Source organism: Lethenteron reissneri, chromosome 13 (genome assembly GCF_015708825.2).
Source record: "Lethenteron reissneri isolate LAM-NWPU_2019-01 chromosome 13, ASM1570882v1, whole genome shotgun sequence".
NCBI classification, from domain to species: Eukaryota; Metazoa; Chordata; class Hyperoartia; order Petromyzontiformes; family Petromyzontidae; genus Lethenteron; species Lethenteron reissneri.
In genome coordinates, this window is record NC_083791.1 from 7,025,801 (window position 1) to 7,039,356 (window position 13,556).

At 42.5% G+C, this 13,556-nt stretch overlaps 1 protein-coding gene across 5 annotated transcripts in view; it reads left to right on the plus strand.

The window, feature by feature from the left end:
• The window catches only part of LOC133342055 (zinc finger and BTB domain-containing protein 16-A-like), a 64,398-nt gene that overhangs the window by 11,949 nt on the left and 38,893 nt on the right, over positions 1-13,556 (plus strand). For all 5 annotated transcript variants that reach the window (XM_061550961.1, XM_061550966.1, XM_061550964.1 and 2 more), the window contains exons 3-7: positions 104-1,180; positions 1,738-1,998; positions 3,691-3,843; positions 4,900-5,066; positions 13,147-13,241. In XM_061550961.1, coding sequence (XP_061406945.1) covers positions 104-1,180; positions 1,738-1,998; positions 3,691-3,843; positions 4,900-5,066; positions 13,147-13,241 — 1,753 coding nt within the window. The remainder of the gene's footprint in view (positions 1-103; positions 1,181-1,737; positions 1,999-3,690; positions 3,844-4,899; positions 5,067-13,146; positions 13,242-13,556) is intronic.

Below are 13,556 nucleotides of genomic sequence, written 5' to 3' on the forward strand. Positions count from 1 at the left end.
TTTAACAGCAATTCTCATAAGTGACCCCAAATGAACACAACGTATTCATAAATCTATTATGTCTAGGTATATGGTTAATATTTTTCTGTCATTGCCTCCTCAGGTGCTGGAGTATATGTATACATCAACATTGGAGGTTCGGCCAGAAGATCTGGACGATCTCCTATATGCGGCTGAGATATTAGAGATTGAGTACTTAGAAGAACAGTGTTTAAAACTCCTTGAGGGCCTGCAGGGTTCAGAGGGCAATGAGTCAGAGGTTACGGAAGATGAAGGACACCAAAGTGGTGCCAACATTCGTGAGCACGGTGACACTGCCAGAATGCCACACGGTGTCTATCTGCAACACACTGTGGCTGGGGTCTCTGTGGCGGAACATTCACATCGTGATTTGTACCCAAGAACATCGCAAGCTGCTTTGCAGATAGCAACTGAGGCGAGGCTGCCTGGTGTTGGGGGCCGCAAGAAACTCTACTCGAGAACGTCAAGAAGTGCAACACACCGACTCAGTGAAGGTTCACTGTCGACTGATAACGCGGACGCTGCTGTGCCTTCTCACAGCCTCGAAGGCATTCAGTCCGAAGAGTCCATGGCACCAGAGCAGGTCGAGAACAGTGCTTTCGAATCGGCTTATTCTGTCGGCGAGGATGGGCCTCAGAGGTCCATAGACCGTACCAATAGCGATCCCAGTTTGTATCTCAGACCGTCGAATGCCGACGAAGAGGCTGTGACGGTAAGAGAGCAGGGACGAAGCAGTAGCTTCTCCAGATATCGGGAGGACACCCATGAAGATCGCCACAAAAATGGCATTTTTCTGAGATTGCAGGAGAAGGCAGCAAAGGCTGTGGTTACAGAGGTCATCGCCGACGAAGGTTCCATGCCTCAGGACCTGGCGTGCTCGTCGCAGAAGTTGAGCAGGGGTGAGCTGGAGGCAGCCCGGGGTAGGGAGGACCCTTCGGGCCTCTATCTCAGAGCGCCTTCCCATCACGCGCTGGAAATGATGGCCGCTATGCTAGGGGAGCAGCATCGCCTGACAGAGGCCCAAGCGGCAGGCTTGCAAGCCGGCTGCTTCTCGCTGAGCCCCCGACGAGTCGCCGTGGACAGCCTCATGAGCCTGCGACATTCGCTTGTTGCTGGCCAGCACCTTGGAGGTTCGAGCCAAATGGAAACCTCAGGCGCGGTATGTCTTTTTGTTCCACCCCGACCTATACTTGCTTCTTTAAATGCAGAACCTTCTGCTAATGTGTGATTTTACATTGATGTACAAACAGTTACTCACTTGGCTAAGTGAGGTGACATAGGATTGCTTTGCCAAATTATTGTCTATTTTAATTGGTGAGAATTTGACGCGTCACTTTGCAAAGGCGAGCATTAACCGAGCGTTAATATTCAAGTCAGGCTAGTTGCGCTAATATAAAATATAAAATTACTTCATTGTACAGTTATTTTTTGTACTCATGTTCCGATCACATGGCAAAACACGGACATTTTGCAAATGAAAATTGACTTTAATTATAATTGTGTGGTATGTAAGCCATTATTTCATTCAAATAAATATTTGACAGCATTTTAATGATAAATTTCTGATTAAGCGTTCAAATATTTGTTTGACCAACAGTGCTTGGTTATTATTGCCACTGCAGAAGCGAAACGCCGAGCCTGGCTTGGTTTTCGCAGTGTGTATATATTTTAAAAGACGCGTGACAAATGACCGGCCTGGTGGCTTTTCGGTAGCAGGATGGGAACCAGGCCTCCGTAGCAACACGGCAAGAGTCGATGGAAGAGAGGCAGGAGAGGTCGGGCTCTGAGGTGGAGGAGGCGCCCGGGACACCCACAAGAGGCAGCGTGATCACCAGCGCTCGCGACCTTCACCGCCACTCGTCGCAGGACGACCCCGAAGATGTGGTGATGCGGCAGCCGCTCGACTCCGACGAGGAAGCCATGGTGTCTCCCCCGGAAGTTGCTTCAAATGTTGAGATCGAGGGCCACACTCCTTACGTAGGTGTTGCGATTAATGGTGATACGCGTGCCCAGAGAGATGGGAGAAGTAGGGGAAAGAGATAGTTTTTTTTTAACTACAGCTGTCATCCTACTTTACGATTTAGAAATTCCAAATCGGGAGTGCTTTATTAGGAAACAAAATGCAGTGTTTAAGAAATATATTTGTAACATGTAAACGTTTTGTATATACATCACATTGCTTCATGGTAGATCTTGCATTTCCGTTGAGCTAGCTGTGCTAGACATCACATGAATATAAAACATTTAACACGTCGTGACATAAAAAAAACTAATCTATTAATGCAATTTTTATAATTTGTGATCACTTAAATTTTCATCTCGCTAGGATTAAGTATATGGACATCAGGTTTTAACCCAGATATGTCAGGTCCCAAGCATGTTTTTTTGCTGATTTGTCATTCTGAGAGCTGTGCGTCTGGAATGACAGCTTTTAGGGAGTTAATCTTGGCTATTTTTATAAAGCCGTCACAATGACATTTTTCCCGTAATTATATTGCTGTAAGACTGGAAGTGCACCGCATTATAATAAGTCATTTATCCATGCATATTACCTTCGTATGCCTTACCGAATGTTAATTGAATATGCAGCTGAAAATGTCGCCTGGAATATCAATTTATGCTGACAAAATTTGGCCGTCGTTTTTGACGGTTGTCCATCATGACTGCACATTTATACAACGTCCAATATAAATATTGACTGACCTCTATTTCCTGTGGAGGTCTCATTTCCCATATATGTTTACTCTGTTAATAAAACACTAAGAACAACTAAGAGCATTATTGAATGGACTGCCTGTTCATTCTTTTATCTATGACGCTTGTATACATCTAGATTTTAATATGAGCAGTCTATAATACACAATGACCTCTTAAATACATATATGGCTTATCTATGGAGCCATTATATTGCAAACTTGATGCCATGTAATAAGTGTCTTTGGTGTTTGAACATCTTAACACCTGTATTATTGGAAGAACGTGTAAAACCTTTTTTTTTATATATGGCTTTTTTACAATAAGGTCCTGATTGGTAGGTGCACCTCAGTTTTGCACATTATCTTGTCATTCACAATAACTACCTTGGTGTTTGCCTGTTAGCTGTAATGTGTGTTAAAAAAAAATAGGTTTTCGTTTGTGTAATTTCCACCATGATTGGTCCAATGCATTCTGTTATATGGAGGATGTAAACAAATGTTAAAAAATGTCCTACTGTCGAAGTAAATGTGTGTAGTGGCATGTTAGCCTTCCCTGTTACCAGATCCACATTTTGAATAAAGCTGAGCAATAATCTCAGTGATGCCTTCAGTCCAAAAAGATGGGATATTAAACAACACAAATCTGGCCACTGAAACGACCCATTTTCCTTTGCTTCAGCTCAGGACATGCCTTGCGAGCTTTTCAATAATGTAGCGACAATATCAGTAAAAGGCACTTTCGTAGAATACTCATTGTACATAAATGTATTTTCAGTCATGGGTGGGTCATACATATTGTGAGCCAAAGGTCCATTCCTAATTATATCAAGACCTTTTAACGATCATTTGCTTGTGGAAATTATTCCACTAGTTTAAGCCGCGGTAGCATTCATGCAGACAAAGGTTAAGACTCTGCCCATTGTGTGGTTTTTAAGCGGGTAAATTAACACGCGCTAATGCTTTTCCACTCTAGCATCGGGTCAGCCGGGAGGCTACGCGACTGGAGCTGATGGACCCCGCGCTCATCTACAACATGCACATGCTGGGCGCTCTGGGCTCTGGTCTTTACCCCCTCGCACTGCATCAGCAACACCAGCACCAGCAGCAGCAGCAGCGAGCCTTCCAGGTTTGTGTGGCCTTTCGCACTCCTCGTGCACCGGGCCCTCGCCAACTGTGTTGTGCTCGTGCGATAACGCGGTGTGACCTCCGATTGCAAGAGCAGGTGAAGACTTAATCGTTGGCTTTAGCGCAAATTTTCTCCTTTTGTAAATTAACTGCGTGCTGCACTCGCAAATATATATTCGTGCCGCGGTGGCGTCGGTCCGCAGACATTGAGGGAATAGTTTGAATTAACGGTACGTTATCGGGACCACTTTTTTGGGGTGGGGGAATATAACTGTTTCAGATATATTCCCAATTTCAGCTTTAAAATACGGTAGCAAGGCGCCAGTGTGGGGGCGTGTCGGCAAGCCTATGAATTCCCAGCATAAGAAGACGACCCTCGGGGTTTTGAACTTCAATTGTCTTCACAACTCACCAATGGGAGCAGATCATTGTGCCAAATTAACTGAAAAATAGCACCTGTTCTGCCCTGAGGATGTCATTGACTTCTTCACCTCGCTCAAGTTGGTGCACACCGCCACTGAGGAGCTTCGTAGCTGATCGAGGGATTTAAGATTGCAAAGAGGTGTTCATTGCATTGTGCGCTGCTTGTGAAGCTCACCTGCGAAAAACCACCTGCAGCGATAGCAGGCCCTAGGCACGTGTGCACGTGGCTTCGGCAGTTCAGTGTGAAGTTTAACCGCTCGCGAAAATTTTCTCTTGTAAATGCATTGGACAGTTGATTGTGTGGACCTGTGTTCGTACATGATTTGTATTATGGTGATACCACTATTTAAAATGATTATTTTTAAACGGAAGGTGTGTAACTATTCATCCTAGCATTTTGCGAATTGTCATGATGCTGGGTTGCTTTTTTGTTTTACGATTAATTTTATTGGCTTATTTTTGGTGAATTGTTTTAGTTTTGGCCATACCGTTATTTTGACTCGTGATTTTAATGCGCTTATCTTGAGCATTCGTAATCGGTTCCTACAAACAAATTGATGCATTGTTGCACTTCTGGTTATTCGGTGGAACACTCTTTAAATTCATTACATGTTTCTGTCATTGTCTCATCCAGGCCCAAGAGCTTGCCAGCCGCCTGGGAGAGATGAGCTCTGCGCTGAGAGCAGACCAGTCAGCCATGCAGCTCTACCTTCCCTCTGGTTCCTCGTCAGCTCCCGGAGAGGAGAAGTGTGACATATGCAATGTTTCCTTCTCAAGTCGAGAGAGCCTGTGGGAGCACAGGTTTGAAAAACAGCAACATTTATGACGGCGTAAACTAAACTAAAACTTGGCTTGGCAAAGCCACTGTGTGCAAGCTAGTTTCCATGAGCACGCATCGTGCACAAGGCATGTTTGTACGAGTGGCCAAAATCCAGCTGGTACGAATCCTCATCTGGAATTTTGCACTCGGAGTGTATGCCAGCTCATAGCTAAACTGGCTCCAAATTTGTTTAGATGCATCATCCATAGCTTTCAGCTGTACATGCTCGAAGACAGAATGTTAACGGACTATTAACTGTCATTCATACAGTCATTGAGTTTAGGTTTTAACTGCAGCACATTTTCTCACTTTGGCACGTTTTGAATTCACAAGCGGGCACATTGAACCCACACTTATCTTACTCGCATCTCATTTTTGGCCCCTAATTGGCTTGGCGTGCCAGTTGTTCCGTCGGTGTGATACGTGAGTGGGTTTTGTATTACTTGAGAAGCAATTATGATTTGTATTCTAGTTTTGTGGTGTCCATGTCAATACCTTTTATCAATTCTCATATACTTGGGGATAAAAAGACTACATTGTTGTGGTAAATATGAGGCTGTGAGTTTGTCACTTGGGTAGGTCACATTAGGTATGGGTTGTACACATTTTTAATACAAACCACCCGCATTTATATATCAGAGTAAATTGTACTGTTTTATTTTACCCTCTTTCACGTACAAATACAGCTATGGTAGTTGGTATTGGTCACAGACTTGTTGAGTGATGCATAATCTTCCACTGCAGTGTGACACATTTTAAAGAAGCCCCTGAGAAGGACCTCTGTGTTCACCTTCCACAAAAAAATGCTCAGATATTAGGTAACAGTGCTGAGTCGGAACGATATAGTGATGAGCTTCCTGCTGAGACTGACCAGCGTGGCGAGACACACGATGGAAACGCAAGTACCCTAGACTTGTTTAGGCCCTAAAGAAAGTCCGTCTGGTGTACACCAATCAGTTCCATAGACAATGCATATATTATTAGAGCATGTTTTTGTTTGCATGTTCACCACAAGTACGTGTGGATAATGCAGACGTGATTCCATGAAAAAGGTTTCTATTTGGTGTTTGAACATCTTAACATCTGTTTTATTGCCAGAAAGTGTAAAACCTATTCTTATTTTTTCATACCCTATATATGCGACATGCTTTCCGTTGGCCAAATGTGCCAGAGTTAAACTTTTGGTATTTGCAGAAGCCTTGGTGACTAGTACTGGTGTTGGATGGTGGCCGTGTTTGCCCGTAACAGATAACGTTTGAGTAATGGGTTAGGGACTGGGCGGACGGGTTGAAAGGGCACAGATAGAGCCATTATCACTTGTGTTTACTTGCCAGATAAACACTTTTGTAGGGACCTGGTAATGCTTGAAGCTGATTTTACTTCACATTTTTTAATGTTGCAGGTGCAACATTGTGCCGCATAGTCACAGTTGGTAGTCAATAAAATGTTGCGCAAGGTGTTCAGGAAAAAGTGTTATGCCCTTGGAGAACTGTTTAATGTAGTGTTACTAAATAACTTTTAAGTCATGATATTTTGATGAATACAATCTGGGTGCATTTTCTGTATGCCTTCTAAATTCGAGGTAATTTGTCCGTAACTAGAATGAACAAATAATCGTTGATGCAAATGTAATAAAATATTTTGGCATATTTGTAGTTCTTAAATGAAGATGACAATCCATTGAAACACTTATAATGGACTTTATACACGGAGGCTGAGGAAGCAGCAATTGACTTGCACTTTTCATTCATTTTGTGGATAATTCATCTTGGTATAAGTTTACCGTGGCTAGCAATTGAAGCTAGGCAATGATTTCCCAATGTACCCATATGGCAATGCACTTTTTGCATATATAAAATGTATTTAGACACAGTATTTCAAATAGTATATTAAATCAAATGCATTTTATATGCGTGGATTTTAAATAGGACCGTTAGCACCATCTGTTGTGTAGAACAGGTTTTTTGTTTGTTAGGAATGGTTCTATCGCATGGTTTTGCATGCAATTTCCTCTTTTCATTCAAGATACTGGTAAAAAAAATGACGTTAAAGAACTCTTTTTTATAGGATATTTCAATGGCTTGTGTACAAGTGTAGAAAGCACGCTGCAACATTTTGCCTGTAAAGAATGTCCCTCGCCATTGTAGTACCGTAATTATATGGATGGAAAAAAACAATCACTGGTGTTGTAGACTGCAAGTTGGCATTTTTGTGATTGGAGGTCACGTGGAGAACAATGGAAGAAATCTGCTGGGTCATTTGTCTCCCTGGGACTACACTGTAGTGCCATTCATTTAACTGGCTGCTTATCAGTGGCAAGGTCAGAGGTGATCTCCAAAGGTTCACTGTAGAGCCATTAAAGGGCTGTAATCAAGTGTATCTTTGCCTCTTCGTTTGCAAAGAGCTCCTCTCAAGGTCTCCAAATGACCGTGCATGGCCCAAGCTAAAACGTCTTAATGGACAACACCTGCGAGAGGCAAGCCCTCCTGTAAATTGCAAAAAGGGTAATTAATTAACGGAAGGTGTGTGCTTATTTGGGGGGGGGGACGCTCTTTTTTTTGTGTACGTTTGCACGCAAAATAAAATTGAGCAATTGGTGCGGGCGAGTAAGGTTTCTTTTTGGGTCCGAATAAAATCACCAGAGAAGCCCCGGGCAATTGGTCATCGGGGCAACTACTGCGTGCGCTTTAATGTCGGCGTTTGAAAAGTCACGGCAGTTCATGGAACCCCCACCCTCTGTACACGGTTTAGTAGCAGTGACTCATGAATTTTGTTTCAACTGGCAAAAACACTTTTTTTTACATGTGGCGTATGTTTTATATCTAATTTTATGTGCCCATGAACGATTATATGGACTGATGGTGACCACATGCTTCTACAAAACTTGCCCTTTTACAAATTAGTGATACCCTAATCTCCGCAGGCTCCATCCGTGAAAAAGTTTTTACATTGGCAGAACCTGCTGAATATCTTGACACCAAAATAAATAACTTACGGAATCTCTAAAATGTTATTTGAGTCTTCGCTGACTAATGTAGTATGAAGAAAGGCTATTTATACATATTTTTTGCCAAAAAACACTCCCAACTGACTTCTGTAATGCATCTAATCGTAAAAAAATGACCGTACTTGCTTGTCAGCTCTTATGTGCTTTGTCAAAACAGTGTGTTTTGTTTAAAACTGATATCAGTTTTTTTTCACGTGTGGTATTGAAGTTGTGGCTTACCATAAAATGTGTACATATTAGACCATAAGGGGGAAAAATCCAAATCTGATCAACAAAGTTAAATAACAGTACGTAGTTGGCAATTGTGTGGTGTAGTTTGTGCCCGTTTTGTGGCCTTAAAAGTAGCTGCATTGTTCCTTATTAGCACTGTGGTATTGTGGGTAACTGTTCTTATTGTTCTGTGTGGTCTTTTTGGTGGCTGCATTGCAGTAGTAACTTCTTGTCAATTTAATACAAAACAGCAAATGATCGATAATTCTGTTCTTGCGAATGCCTCCGCTTCTTTCCAAAGCATTTCACACCATTTAAAAGTGTTTTTGAGGTTTGTCAAACATAACAAGGGCATTGATTTATTTTGCTTATCGGAAGCAATTCTTATTGTATTCTTGCATATGACAATATATTCAGGAGATGATTGCCAATGTCGAGGCCTGCTAGCCATGAGAGGGCTTTAGGAGAAAGTTTGTGTCGTTAAGCTATTCCTTCGTGGAAGGAGAGCGCAGACTGCAGTGGTGTGAAGAAAGCAATTAAAGTTACCCATGGGTTTTCATGTACGAAAATTATGCTGTAATTTTGTGGGCACATTTGGTTCTGAAGCTAAGCACTAAAAAGTGTTGACGGTCTGAAGCTAATGCCCACATTGTTTTTTCCCCTCCAATTTAATCTTGCAGATGTATCGCAAACCACATTGCCATAACCTGCTAATGCAATTTTCCATTCACCATTTTTAGCATTGAAGTTTGCTTTGATAACTTTCTATTTTACAAAAATAAAACCCACAAGAATACACGTACATGTAAATAAAAAAAATTGCTCATCGATAGAAAAATTCTGAAGGCAAATCTCACACCGATGTGGATTTGCATGAGAATTTGCAGCACGGTCCACATCTCAAATTTCTGCGTACGGATCCCCGCAGACGGCGTAGGTGTGGCTGAGGCTATTGCAAAGTTGGGGTGAGATAGTTTCCCATAACGTGTGGTCCCCTGCACCACGCCGCCAGTGGTCAGACGGTTGTTGCCCATGTGCCCTTTGGCCAACATCGCTTGGTTCACCGCAGACTTGTGTGTGGTGGGTGCAATGCACCCATTCAACAACACGTCCAGGCTTTGGGTGGCATAAACTTTCCTGCTATACAGCGCGCTGGGTTTAGTGTAGCGCAAAATTTGACGGTTATGCCGGGCAGATGAACACGATTAACTCCTTTCCTGTTGGCAACCGATACGGATCTTAAATCTTTGCTAAAGTAGTCTACATTTTCACGTGGAAATATGCTTACACTGGATGCCTAAGCAGCCAACCTCAATTGTGTAAACAATGTCAAATGAATATATACATTTATCAACTCGCCAAGCTTACGTTTCATAAACTCGTGCAATCAGCCGTTACATATTTCCACCACTAAAATTACAGAAGATCGGTACCATAAATAAGTGCCTCGAATAAAGGCTCCAGTATTTTTACTTAATTTTTTATGAACATTTTGATCTTCTCATAGTTCCCTAGATTTTGTTGTTGTTGCGCTGGTCCTGTAAATTGCGGTCTATTCCACCTCATTGGTGCCAGTAACACATCACTTCCCTGCGAGCGTTGAGCAAGGGTAATGTGTTAATAACGCTTGTGGGCAAGCAACAATGAAGTCTGAACTTTTTTGCGAGCACCATGAATGGAATGCCATACGTTCCAGAGAAAATGTTCTCAGGCTCACGACTTCTAGCAACTGCTACCTGTTTTTTTTACAGGTTGGCGTTATACAGTGTATATGTAAGACACGTGCTAAAAAAAGGTTTTGAGAAATTTGACGTAAAGGAAAGAAGTCGCATCCACCCAGTGTTAAATTTATTTCATTTTGTAGCATTCTGTACAGAAGCCATTTAATAGAATGTGCATTGATGTTCGTGTTTCCTGAATCGCAATATAAATCAAAGCATCTGAGGCTGTGAATATTTAAAATGTTATGTTATCAACAATAGTCTTTTCCCCAAGTAAAATGTACTTGTGAATGTGTGGCAAGATGATGCAGTGCTTATCTTCTGTCCTACGATACGATTCTTGGGCCTTAATCTTGAGTGCCAAGAAGTATGTCATCCTGGTCTGGCACTTTCTTCGGCCAACTCTGCCTAAGTTTATTATTACCTGTTGTAGTGCGTTAATAGTCTAAGGCTTTGTGTGGTGTGGTAATCACATCACTACCCTTGTATGATATGCAGGCTTTAATATATACTATACAGTCAATAAGACTTACTGAACTCGCACCTTAGTCTTGGTTGTTGTCTTTTGTGTAAATGTTCTTAGTAGCTTGAAAACTAATTCTATTAATCCTGAACTTGAATGTATCTTTAACTGCAATGTTTAGTGCAACAGTGTTTGCCATGGCAATCCTTTCCATGCGGTGAATTAACGAAGCTTTAAATTGAGTGACATGTTAATTTTGTTGAACTTTTGAGTCGTCTTAATCTTAAGTTGTGAGAAGCTTATTTCAGGCACTCGTAAACTTTTAAACCAAAATGTATTGTCCTTTTCTTTTTGCGTGCCATTTGCAACATCACAGACAAAACTATCGTTGGGAAACTAATATTGTTATGAAGGGGGGGGGGCAGAGAATGTATAAATTATTACAGATGCTTCGTAAAGAATGTGTTCATTGTATTTTTGCAGTGGAATGTGGAATTGTGGCGTCCCACACTGTTCTTTGCAAGTGTGGTTTGCAGCTGAAAACCCACAAGATTTGGATCTTGTTGACTGCACTGTAGTCGAGGCTGTCGTTTCTTTCCCAAAAAATACAAATATTTACCCGGAATCCAGGGAGATATGAAATAAAGGCATTCCAGTTTACAAAGTCTTGAGAAAAAAAAAGAAATGTTTTTTTTTGCGCTGAAAGTAAATTGAACATTTGGTATTGTGACATAGTTGCTATTCATTGGGATGGCCGAAGACTTGTTATTAATGACCATTTGGTTTACAAGCATGTTATGTTGCCAGATACATAAACAACGTTTATTTATAGCTGTGTACGGGGCAAGTTCGGTTTAATGGACAATTGATCAACAAAATTGTTTGTTTTGCAGGCGCCATAAGCATATTTCCATTCCTTTTGCTTTTTCATTTCCTTTGCCTTTTCCCGCCACTTTGTAACAGAAGTGTGTAGTGTAGCTTGTTGAAGCCATGGTTAAAATGGACAACTTAAGCCTCTGTGACAGAGGTCATTTTCCTACAAAATGCTTTTGTGTTTAACGTTTGGACATGTTTCCAACCGGAGTCTGAGATATTTTTTTTCGCAAATGCAAACACTGCGTGTACGAACACTGCTTAAATCATGTATCCTACATATTAAATTATGTTCTTCGCAGGGACGACGCGCATTTGCATGCGCGTACATTAATACTCAATCGCCTCCCCTTTCACCTGGTTTGCACAAAAAACTCAAATTATTTCCGTCTCCTGAGCTCCAAAGATGAGGCGCATATTTTTGTTTAAATATCTTAACGTTTTTGTTCCTCCCCATCTCACTCCCGGTGTCCATGCTGTAGATTTCAAAATTTATAGTGCGCCATATAAATAGGAATAGAATGGGTTGTGCAGTCAGATTAATAATGCATGCCTGCTGCTCGACACACCAATGCGGTTTTGTTTTGCAGCCTGCCATTCAGAGTCGCGTTAAGCTCTTGTTGAAAGCTGCTCACTGACCTGGAACATGCCATACTGTATGAGCCCCCCCACCCCCCCGTATGTTTTTCTCTCTTTCCTTTTTTTTTGGACCGACGAACATTCTCGTAATAACTTCCCCGAGCCGCAAATGGATTTCTGTCACTGAGGGACTGAATTAGCATAGTTTAATTTCACTAATATGCCCACAAGGCACCGTGAATTTTCTCTTATGCTTAATAATTAGAAATGACTTATATTGCACGGTCGTCATTGTACCGTGAGTCGGACAATGCAGTACCTGGCGGGGATAGGGTTGTGTCGCTGTGAATTGATGCGTGGAATGCTACATCGTGTGTAACGTTACTTTGCCTCACTTCACTCGGCACCTGTTTAACCCCCTGCACCACGATGTGTCGTTCGATCCTGGATACGTTTCACGTAGGTGGTGCGGCCTCTCATGGTCGTTTGCTGATGCCAATGCTGGCAAGAAGAGCCTCTTCTTGGTTCTTTCGGTAAAGTCACGTAGAAGGGAAATAATACAAATTAAACATAATAAAATCATTCTCACGACGTTTTGGCCACAACGCAAGCAGCCGTCCTCAGGTGAAGAACAGGTCTTTCGGAAAGACAGCGTCTGAATGACACTGTCTTTCCGACTGAATGACGCTGTCTTTCCGACAGACCTGTTCTTCACCTGAGGATGGCTGCTTGCGTTGTGGCCGAAACGTCGTGAGAATTATTTTATTATGTTTTATTTTTATTATTTTATTATTTCCCTTCTACGTGACTTTACCGAAAGAACCAAGAAGATGAATCCCTGCAGTCACGAAAGCTTTAAATCGAGTTCGACATACATACACTAGAGGGAGCTCTAAGAAGCCCCCTCAAGAGGTAGCTTGGCCTACTTTAACATGCTCAAGAGCCACACTTGTGTGCAAGAGGGCTTAATTAGGATTTTGACTTTTATGCTTTTGAGTGCAATGATTTTGATGGGATTTTTTTTATTTTAAGGACAGAAACTTGAGTCAAATTTTTACCCCTGCAGTAACGGCAGAATGGCTTGACACACAAATGAACATGCAAGGATTTCTGTACGTTATTTCACCAATGACTAAAAAAAATGCGTAGAGTTTCTACAAATCCACACGTCTCTTCCCATTTGTTTTTTGTTTGTTCTGTGCCCACAGAAAGCTGCACATGGAGAAGGGCTACGCCTGCGATCTGTGCGGCAAGCGCTTCTTGGACAGCCTTCGCCTTCGCATGCATCTTCTGTCTCATTCGGGTGAGACTCCTGGCCACATTTGAGCGACATTCACGGGGTATGGGGGGGTGATGTTGTGTGCGGCGTGGTATCCGGCAACTTTTGTAACCGGGCTCTGGTACGTATTCGGTGGCCAAGGCGCAGAGCCACATCGGTCACCGGTGTCCGCTCACTTTCACTGCACACTGCGGTGCCACAGTTTGTGTATTCCGGTGCGGTCTCTCCGGCACTTTGGTTGCATTGCGTTTCGCAGCTGTCGCGGGCCGCCCCAGCAACCCCGCCCGCCCGGTACCTGGCGCATCACGAAACTCCTCCCCCGCCTCTCCACATCGCCCC